Source organism: Wolffia australiana, chromosome 13 (assembly GCF_029677425.1).
Source record: "Wolffia australiana isolate 7733 chromosome 13, ASM2967742v1".
Lineage (NCBI taxonomy): Eukaryota > Viridiplantae > Streptophyta > Magnoliopsida > Alismatales > Araceae > Wolffia > Wolffia australiana.
Window position 1 is genome coordinate 10,401,519 of NC_135847.1, and position 11,343 is coordinate 10,412,861.

An 11,343-nucleotide genomic window follows, 5' to 3' on the forward strand; every position below is an offset into this window, starting at 1 on the left:
ACATAAATACCATAATGCATTTTGTATTTTACGATATATAGTATCTCATGATTAAGATGTAATCAGCTATTAAATTTATTCGGGTATTATTTTAATCTATTCCATTTATTATATGATTTTAATGTTTATGTCGTACAAAAATCTATGGCACTTTTTGAAACTCTTGATTCTAATGGTTTATTATTATATTTGAATAAATAATTATTCTTTCAGATGTATATTTAATGTAGTGACTAGTATTTGTAATGTGCTTTTATAAACTATTTAAATAGCAAGTTGGAAAGATATAGTGCCTCTAATCCTAATTGATATTGATTTGGTGGTCCCTTGATCAGGTTGCCAGGTTGGCTGACATACTCTGTTGATTACAACATAGACATGGTTAATCTTGAATGACATCAAACTTTCCTAAGCTAAATGGGAGATCTCTAGCCTCACTTGATCCCATGTGCAGAAATCCTTTTTAATTTTTCCTCAATACGCAGCAGCAAAAAATATTTGTGCATGATATAATTTTTTTTTTAATTATAAAAATTGTAAAATCTACAAATTTAATAAATTATAGGAATAACAAGCACATGACTATGATTTCATGACAGTCATATGCAATAGATTTTTTGAGAGTTGATAAACACATGAAAGATGGTCGTTCTTCTCACAATAAAGTACATAGGGCATAATCTTTTAAGGTTTTAGAATGAATTATGTTGTTCAATAGAGTCAAGTAACTATTTATTTTCTAATTTTTTGTAAATGTTTCAGATACCATTCTACATTTTGCAAGTACTTTAACAACTTTGGAAATTTCAATATTTATTTAAAAAAACATGATAATCCATTGGTTAAACATGGCTAGAAGCTAAATAATATTGTTACTAGAAGAATAAATTTGGGAAAGTCTCCTATAAAAGGTTTTTTCCTTTGATTATATCTGTCGTTTCCCCACTACCAATTAGGAGACCAAACTATTTCAACATCATAGTTGCATTAAATTGAATAAAACGCATATGTAAGGGAGAGGATAATTGTTCAAATCAAAGGGGATATTTGAATTAACGAAGAGATCCAACTGTCTCAAACCCAAAGGAAATGAACCTCGAAATCCTATAAAGGATTGGGTAAAGAGTTGGACCTTTATTTTGGTTTAGTGCCAAGATGTCCAAAGAGACTACACTAGATGCTAAAATTTAAGCCACAATGAGGTGTCTGGAACTGAGGAAGGGGATCTTAATCACTACATCAAGAAAACCCTGGTAAATGCTCTCTTGAAGGCTGGGGATGTAGCAGTGCTAAAAACGTTATCTATCTCATTATTGTTATGAGAGAGCAGTTAGATTGGCCATGGAAAAAGAAGAATGAAAAAAAAAACTAATAATTGAGGTAAAAAAGAGAACAACCACCCAGTATACACACACATACACTTATATGTATATTTATTTTTTACAAAAAGATTGCCCCATGGGAGAGATGGGAGAGTGTGATGTAGGTGCTTCATGAAACTTGTTGAACAATAGTCACTGCCCCATGGTTTAGCATTCTTTCATATCGTCTTTCTCTCTAGGGGTTTTTCCAGTTGCATTAATAAAAATGTATATGTGTATACATATATATGAGGATTTATAATCAGTCACATATATATGCGTAAATGTGAGTGATTATTTAATTTCAGCAATAACTTCAACTATGCGGATTTTTTTGTTTCAGTCAGGCTCTTCTAAAAAATAATCAATCGGCCAGAGAGCGCTCCTCTATTGACCAGATCCTCAGTTCAGAGATCTTCGTGTCAACATGTTATGAGTCTCTCGGTTTCATTACTTATGTGTATAATGAGTCATTGTTATTCCTTTTTCTTCATTATCATCATTTTTGTGAGAATCCAAGAAATCATTGATAAAATGGGGGATGGATGACAGGACCAAGACATTTCTGTTATAAGTCATCAGTAATCTTTCTGAGATGACGAATGCCTGATGACAGAAAATGGATGGAAAGTACAAAAAGACAACAGAGAAGGAAATAGATCAATCTGAATGGAGAGAGAGATAGAGAGACAGATAGAGAGAGACAGAGAGAGATATATAAATTACAAGAAGGTGATCAAAGGGATGACTGCTGATGGAATGGTTACCGTGACAAAATGCAGATGGATGACGATCGAGATGAAACGTTGACAAATGAACGGATAGCTGTTCAGTCCCGTGTCGTCTATCCTTGACCGAATTCTCTCACTATTCTATCGCTTCTGATCTTATCATGACATCATATTGGCACTAATTTCTAGAGCTAGAAAAAGATCTAAAAAGATCTACTAATCATAAAGGAAGGATCACCGATATCGGGTGACCTTCATCCTTTTTCTTAAAAAAAAAATCAACTACGAAGAAGATTTACTTCATAAAAAATATATCATACATGTATCTGGTTAAGAGTTTAGTGACATCCTGCATCATGTTTAATAAAACAATCAAGGTATTGGCTCCCTCTATCCCTCAAAAAATAAGATTTCAGCTACCTCTGGCAGAGAAAGAGGGAGACAATTTCAAAAGCAACTTACAAGTTCTAGGCCTTACGACGGAGATGCTTGGCCCGTTCTACCTGGTACCGTCTTATCTCCTTGAGAGCTGCCAAAACTACATGGAGAGACACCGGCGCAAAGAAGGGCTGACAAGACAATTGATTTGTTTAAGAGAATCGTCATGGTTTCATACAAAGCTCATACAAGAATTGATGTGTCACAGTGGAATTCAAGAGAGAGTTAAAAATCAAAGCCATTTTGTCTGAAACATAAGGAAGATTTACTTTTGGACAGGAATGAAGAATAGATAATGTTTGCAAAAAAAGGAAAAGGATAAACAAAGATTTTATTGGAAACACTTTGAAAATGGGTTTTGAAAGGCAAGCTATGTTTTCAGTTCAAGGAGCAATATAAAAAGGTAGAGGAAGCAAAGGGGACATCAGAAGAACATTGTTTTGACACAGGGTGCTTCAAAAAATGAAATATGAAGGGAAAGAAAAGAAGAAAAAAGGAAAAAAAAACTGAAGATTTTCTTTCCTAATATTTTGAATCAGTGTATCAAAAAGTACACTTTATTTCAGATAGGAGAGATAATTAGAAAAATAAGGAGTAACTGAAAATGTAAGAGTTTAGGAGAAACTGTTGGAAACGGTGTGTTTTGAGAAACTGAAACAGAAAGATCCAGAAAGATTTACAATGTATATGTGGATGAATAGAGATATAGATTGGATGGGTTACCATGAATATGATAACGAAATGGTTATTTTCTAGAAAAATATATGATGAAAAGTAGAAATGTTGATTGCATGGATGACCATGTACACGGTGAAAAATAGACAGATAGATCGCATGGATTACCATATATATGGCAAAATAATGCTCCAGAGAGGAGTAGCTGATGGACATGATGGAGGGGTGGAAGAAGGCGTCTTCGGCCAACTCTCTTGCTCTCTTGGAGGAAGCTGAAACAGAGCCCGGAGAGGTAACGACAGAGATGAATCTTCTAGTAAATGTTTTTCAAACTAAATATGTTGATGAGGTAGACAAATATTGTTCATTTTTGAATGAACAGATGAGAGAAAGGAGGAGACGGGACGACTGGATGAGCCCCCCACCCAAGGAGCTCAAAATTGACCACAAAATGGCACACTTGATATGAGTGTTTCATCTGACTTCATAGGCATAAAATCTTGTACATTTTCATAAATACCCTACTAAAATAGGAATTAACGATTCTAGCCTGAGATATGACAGACTCTTACCCGCAGATGCACCATATAATCCTGTGGAGGCATTCTCCCGGGCCGAACCGGCCTCTTCGAGGGAAAGGCTTACCTGCAAAAGAATACAGGACACAGTAGTTGTTAGAAAGAGAGAGAGAATCTATTCTTTTGTTATTTCTTTTATGGAATATAAGGAGAACGATGGAGAGGAGGAGAGATGAAAATATTTTTCATATTTCTATTTATTCCATGGAATAGGGAGGATGGCTGGGAAGGGGAGGGGGGAGAGAGAGAGAGAATGAGAAACTAGGAGACAGAGAACAAGGCAGTATGAAAGAGGAGAGAGAGAGGGGAAGACAGAAGGAGATGGCAGAGAGAATGAGAAACTGGGAGACACAGAGCAAGGCAGTATGAAAGAAGAGAGAGAGAGGGGAAGACAGACGGAGATGGCAGAGAGAATGAGAAACTTGGAGACAGAGAGCATGGCAGTATGAAAGAGGAGAGAGAGAGAGGGGAAGACAGAAGGAGATGGCAGAGAGAATGAGAAACTGGGAGACAGAGAGCATGGCAGTATGAAAGAGGAGAGAGAGAGAGGGGAAGACAGAAGGAGATGGCAGAGAGAATGAGAAACTGGGAGACAGAGAGCATGGTAGTCTGGAAGAAGGGGGGGGGGGGAAGATAGAAGGAGATGACAGGGAGAATGAGAAGTCGGGAGAGAGAGAAAGAGAAGAAGAGAGAGTCAGAAAGGGGAGAGAGAGAGAGAGTAAGAAAATGAAAAAGAGTGAGAGAGGCCAAAAGGGAATGCCAGACAGAAAGAAAGAGATGGAGGAAGACACAAGGGAATGAGAGAGAAAGAGAAGAACAGAGAATGAGAATTAGGGAGAGAAAGCGAGACAAAATAATGAAATAGTGCACAGCGATCATGGAAAATAGGGAGAGCGCAAGAGAGAGGGAAAGTGGGACGGAATCAAAGAGATGTAGGCAGGAAGACAGAATGAACGTGGGGAGAGTGTGTGTGTGTGTTTGTGTGTGTGTGTGTGTGTGAGAGAGAGAGAGAGAGAGCAGCATCAGACCTGTCTCCCAATTTCTTCCATGACAATCATCCTGGGGAGAGACTGGACCTGGAATACAATATTCATTTTGTATGAGAAAAATAATAAGGGCAGATTTAGAACAAGAAGGCATTTACAGAGAGTACCAATTTGGAAAGGGATTCGAGAGTGGTGGCGCAAGAGAACAGATTGAAACAAGCATGTTGCCTGAACAAAAAGTCCAACTCCCTGCCGAAGAAAAAGAAGAAACAATTAAACGAAATCGAGGCACTGGAAATTTCAAACAGATATTATCATCTGTAAAATTCTTGCAGAGATGCTTTGTAGATGGGGAAAGAATTTGGAACTAAGTGATCGAGTAATTTCATTCCGTGCTATAGATGGAATGTTTTCACAATTTAAAGATCACATTAACATCTTTTATGGAATATGTTAAAAATTTTAGATAATAAGACTGATTTTAACATGTATTTGACTATCCTCAGAAAAAAAATTAAAGGTAAAATGCTCAGAAATATGTACATTTATTGCACAATTTAGAGTGGGAAATCTACTGCGACGAGCACAACATAAAAACAATACTCTGAAATAAATTTTCACGGTAATTTTTTCAAGTCAATATAACAAAAAAATCACGGAGAAGAGTTAGCAGCGGCAAACCATTCAGCAAACCCTTTCTCCCTGGTTAGCAATCGAGAAATGCCAAGGTCAGCTCGGCCACCATCAGATCTGATGCCAAACAGTAGCCGGAACTGGCCCATGAAAACTTGGAAGAGATTCTCAAGATCCTACAAGAAAATACGACAATTATTTAAATTTAAATAGAAGAGTAGAATCTGCATATTGTGTGGTTGGATAATGAGCAGAAGTCTGGGTGGATAGTCTTTTAAGATCATTGCAATCTGAATGCCAAATTCTTCATGAATAAAAAAGCATCTACATAACACCAGAATGATTCTCCCAAACTTCTTTTCTACAAGCTATGTTTATATTTGCCATCGGCATTATTGGCCTTAATTTTACCACTATCGTCGTCATCCATGGGTGGATTGGAAAAATGACAATGACAATGACAACAATGGTAATGATGATGAAATCATCATCATCGACAGTTGGATGATGAGGACAATATTATCACGGTCGTTGATGCTAAACTAGAGTTGGTTAGCATAGACTGATCCATCATTGTCATCCCCAAAGTTTGATGCGGATATCTTCATCCATGTTTGGGTGTGGACAAATGGCAATGACAATAGTGATTTGTCATCAACTGATGGGAGAAAACAAATGATTTGTCATCGTCATCGTTAACACCTAACCCAACTCTATATCTTAAGGGTGTGCAAGGAATGAGATTTAAAAACGGGGAAAATATCAGTCATTGAAAAGTGAGAGATAATTTCCTCACCTTTGAGGTAAATTTGCCAATGAGAGGAGCAGCAGACTTATTTGAGCATGAAGGTGGGTTCCAGACAGCAACGCCACCCCACATCTGTACCATATCTTAATTTCACCAAAAGCACTATCACATGGAATCACATGCAGAAGGGTTCACTTACGGGTGATATAAATCCATTTGTCTTAGATATCTCGCCATTTGGAAGCCGCAGATGAAGTGGGCACTCTGTTGAGGATGGGATGTACCTAAGCGCAAAAAAAATGCAATCAGAGAACTCAAGAACTAATCACACTACAGAAACAAACATTTGATCGACAAGGCAGCAGTCTGATGTGCATCATTAGCTTGAGTTTCAAATTAGATAAAACCAACGCTTTAGTTTCAGAATAATACATTTCACTTTTTCACCAATTTCTCAGCCAGGGAGTAACATTATTGCAACTTCAGCTTTCAGTTAAAGTCAAAATATGTGATTTTCAGATGCAACGGTGCAGAGAAAGTAGCCCTAATGATGACCTGACTCCTGCCTCTCCTTCACATAATTAGTAAATACTGCTTTTTCCTTCACGTCATAAAAATATAAATCATTTGACATTCTGCTCATCTTTTTTTTCTTGGCTCTTCCTCCAAAGACCACTGATATTGTCAAAAATAATGATCTGCTCCTAAAATGTGCCAAGGCAAGCCTCCACAGGCCCCTAATCGGGCTTCTCAACAGCTCCTAATCGGGCCCACTAACAGCTCAGATCGGGCCCGATTCCCAAGGCCAACGGCTAGTTAAACAAGCCATTGGAATCTCCAGGTGAGAGCCGTTGAAGTGGCCAACGGCCACTTTCTGACCTGTATAAAAACCCCCCCTCATAGGGGATATTTTGTATCTTTTTCTTGAATGAATGTTCCTTTTTTTTTATTCCTTCAACTCTCTCTTGTTTCACTCTTGTTACTGATGCTGAGCTCAAGGAAATCAGGCCAATTCGTCAGATATCTTTATAACTAACGATGCCTTAATCAGTGAGATACTCTCTCATCTATTCCCAGAATTTATGAGGAAGTTTGGCCTGTTTTTTTCATTACAAATAATTTTTGGTTTTATTACTCGCATATTAGTTTAGTGGTTTTTTAGTTAAAAATTTGCTCTATTTTTCAGTTCTTCTGTTATTTATTTCCGTTATATTAAAAGGGCAATTCTTAAACAATTCTCTTATCCGCCTGAGAGCTCTTGACATTGAAGAACGAGGGGAAATTCAGGAAGAATTCTTCTGTCATATATATCTTCCTAAATCCTCTTGATGCAATGGAGCGATGGAGGGAGAGAGAGAGAGAGAGAGAGAGAGAGAGAGAGAGAGAGAGATGTGGATTCCACCAATGCCCTCCCTCTCTTAGTCTCCTTCGCAAAACGAACACAATGGCTCGTATCATTGTGGAAATGATCCCAAACATTCATACCACAGAACGATTACAACTGGCAACAGAAATGCAGGGCCTACATATTATTTGTCACTCTTTCTCAGATACTTCAGCGCAAAGCAGTCGATGTAAAATTGACTCTATCCTATTTTAGATACACAGTTCTAGGCTAGACAACTCATATAATTGTTAAAGTAAAACTTGAAAGTGTTATGAGGTCAAAAAAGAATTGGCAGCGGATAAGGAACTTACACGACAAAATGCACAAGTTTTGATCGCCCTGTAGCCCCAGCAGATGTATCTAAATGCCATTCATTCGAATTCACCTGTTATTTTCTGTACATAAGTCAGTAAAATCATTGAAGAAGAAGATAAATTGCTGAACAAAAACCTGACGAATTGCGTTCTAACAGGCAATGGAGATAACTTTATTTTTCCAGGTGAAAATATAGACACCATATTGGTCAAGATTGCATTCTGAAATTTTAAGTCATCTAATGAAATTCATTGATGAAATTCATTATATACAGGTTTTATGATACAGCCTTTTTCCTTCCATCCATATCAACATATTCAGTGATCAAAAGGTTTACCTTCAAGAAAATCTTTTCAGACAGTTCTTAGGAACAAATTATTCAACTTCCAGCATAAATCTTTCTCAAAACAGTCTGCAATGTCAGATGACATCTGTTACGGTTCCTATAAGAATGTATGAAAGGAGAAGAAGGAAAGGGCGGGATGTTAGTGGGCCAGCTGGCACTGAGCTGGCCAACTGACTAACAGATTCTTGAATTAGCTTAGAAAGGAAATAAAGGAAGTAGGGGTTATAAATAAAGGAGGGGCAAGGGAAAGGGGGGAAGGCTTTTGGGACTTCTGGAGCTGGCTATTCTGGGGGAGCGGGAGCTGCATTCGGCGAGAGGCTCTTCCAGGATCGTGGGTGCAGAGGAGATCGGAGGCCCCGGGGGTATTCTATACGACGGAAGCAAGGAGCGTGGAGACAAATTGTGAGTATCTTCTTACTAGAATATTACCATTCGATACAGTATCGTATCAACATCATGAGAGGAGGTGCTTATTTTCACGAAGTTTGAAGAAAAACTTCTGTCAGTCGAGTGATTGGAATGAGAGAGCAAAAGCGGCAGGTTGCCTTTCTTACCAACATTCCCCTTTATTTCAAGTAGCACTCTCCCGTTTTCAATGATTCATCAAACATATTTGAATTATTCACAGATGAAAATCAGCACAAGAGTGGATGGGATGAAACCCATAATATTTAAACTGAAGTCCTCGAAGTGAGGGTTAAAGAACAAAGCTTTGCATTATTCTAAATAAAAGATGGTGCTGATTAGACAAATCAGCGTCACTGAAGGATGAATTCACTAGAACCAAGCAGCATAAAACAAGGAATGTGATTGTAAAAACATACAAAGAATGGAAGATCGTCAGTGCTGAAACTGTAGATTCCCATCTCTTGGTCCCATGAGGATTTGGATGCTTTTGGAGAATGATACAAAACCTGTAAAAATCAAAATTTGAACATAAATAAATGAAACAAAAAGGCAAAGTGCAGAACCTACCCCAATTAGCTGCTCCAAAGTGACTCAAGAAAATACCTGACTTTCCACAGTTATGCTTGCTATAGGGGCCAGAGCCTCCACAACAGGAGCCAGAAACTTATCCTCCACTTGTTGAAAGTCCCTGAAGAAGAATCGTCCGTGCATTATTCATTCTGATATCAAACTTTTGGCCTACTACTCCAGAATAAACTTCAAAATCAATCATACTGAAATTATTCAGAAGGTTACCCATCAACGTAAATCCTACCAGTCATAAACCCAGTCTTCAGGGTTGGCATTCAAGAGACTGAAAGAGAGGACAAGGCTCCCATCAGAACCTACAGGCATGTAGTCTCCTTTTCCCTGACCCGTTTCTTCCACCGTTCCACCATTCATGAACAATTTCACAAAGATATTTCCTAAAATGTCAACGGTATCTTTCTCAGAGACACCACCACTGATCCAAGCATGCCTATACTTTCCCACAACAACTCTTCCATTGCCATAACCTTCGTTCCCCACAATAGCAGTATAAACTCTCCCAACACTTTCTGAAGAGCACAAGCCTCCACGAAGGACCGAATCCAGCCGTTCATCAACCTCATCGTCTTCCCCAATCAACGGAGACGATCCAGCCATGCCACATTTCCAGAGGCACCTCTCACCGTTATCCCCACTACTGAAACAATCATCTCCTGATTCAATGACAATGGACAGGCTGTAATATCCATTGCAGCTTCCACAAGAAGGATCTTGGCGTTCAGAAATTCTCTTCAATTGCTTCAGTATAATCTCCCGCAAATTCTCAGCAGCTGCCTTTCCATTCTGCTGAAAACCAGGCCGAAGAAAAACCACTTGAAATCGACAGGGAAGCGACGGAGGATCAGACTTCAGTTCACTCGCAAGAGATTCCATAGAATTAAACGGAAGAGGCGCTCGATAGATTGCCGTGGACTTGAGCAAGAAAGGCAGACCTGGAAAATAAAAAATCAACAGAAGAGCAACGAATTCAACAAGAAATTGGCATCCGATGAGAAGATTGCAGCGGAATGAACACGAAATTTTCGCAGAAATTGGCTGAGCGCGATTACCGAGGAGGAAGGAGAGGAGTACGGAGAGAGTGAGGAAGAGGCGTTTGGTGCCAGGCTTGGTGTCGATCTCGGAGCTAGGGCTTGCATTGCCATCTCCTTCTTCGCTGGCGATCTCGGAGATCTCCGCCATGGCTTCTTCTTCAAATGAATTCTCCTAGTGAAGGCGTACATATAGCGAGGCTCGGGGGACGGGTGACGGACGACGGAATTAAACGGACGGGAAATGACGGGGCGGGACGGAATGCCGGTCACCGGGACGTGTCAAACTTGCAGTTTCGTTCTGTTTGTTGAAATTTTGGAGGGGAATGACGGATGGCTGTAAATCTAGAGTATAGTGCAGGGACACCGATGGGACGGTTTTTCCGTCCCACGACGAAAAAATCATCCCGTCCGTGAGGTTGGACGAAAACCGGGACCGAAATTTGTCGCGAGACGAACGAACTGGATAGTTTTCGTCCACTCGGAGGAAAAACCCGTCACGTCCAGAGGTCTCCGAATGAAAAAACATCCTGTCCGCGAAGGTTGGACCAAAACCAGGACGGAAATTTGTTCAGAGACAAATAGATGAGACGGTTTTTCTCCACTCAAACGAAAAAACCGTCCCGTCTGGAGGTCTCACACAAAATTCCGTCCGCTACGCATCCCTGGACTGGTTTCGAATGTCGAGTGGGATGATCTTCATCCCGTCCCGTCCATCGTCCAAGACCCGGACGATCCGGAACTATACTAGTGCAGGGACGCGGATGGTACGGTTTTTCATCCTAGGACGAAAAAATCGTCTCGTCTGCAGGGTTGGACAAAAACCGGGACGGAAGTTCGTTCAAAGACGAACATACGGGACAGTTTTCGTCCACTTGGACGAAAAAACCGCCTCGTCTGGAGGTCTCAGACGAAAAAATCGTCCCATCTGCATCCCTGGACTGATTCCGAACTTCGGATGGGACAATCTTTGTCCCGTCCCATCCATCGTCCACGTCCTAGACAATCAGGAACTATACTAGTGCAGGGACGTGGACGGGAAGGTTTTTTCATCCCAGGACGAAAAAATGTCCCCTTTTGCAAGGTTAGATAAAACCAGGACGGAAATATGTCCTGAGACG

At 39.7% G+C, this 11,343-nt stretch overlaps 1 protein-coding gene across 1 annotated transcript; it reads right to left on the reverse strand.

Annotated features, from left to right (window-relative positions):
* Positions 1–2,372: 2,372 nt before the first annotated feature.
* LOC144711171 (GPI transamidase component PIG-S-like protein) lies at positions 2,373–10,401 on the reverse strand. Its single transcript, XM_078585093.1, has 13 exons — positions 10,244–10,401; positions 9,421–10,126; positions 9,210–9,294; positions 9,023–9,112; positions 7,849–7,922; positions 6,350–6,434; positions 6,199–6,282; positions 5,451–5,578; positions 4,937–5,018; positions 4,812–4,859; positions 3,778–3,850; positions 3,374–3,477; positions 2,373–2,661 (listed from the first exon to the last, which is right to left on the reverse strand). The coding sequence occupies exons 1-13, from the start codon at positions 10,371–10,373 to the stop codon at positions 2,560–2,562; spliced, it is 1,791 nt and encodes a 596-aa protein (XP_078441219.1). The 5' UTR covers positions 10,374–10,401; the 3' UTR covers positions 2,373–2,559.
* Between the last annotated feature and the right edge of the window lie 942 nt (positions 10,402–11,343).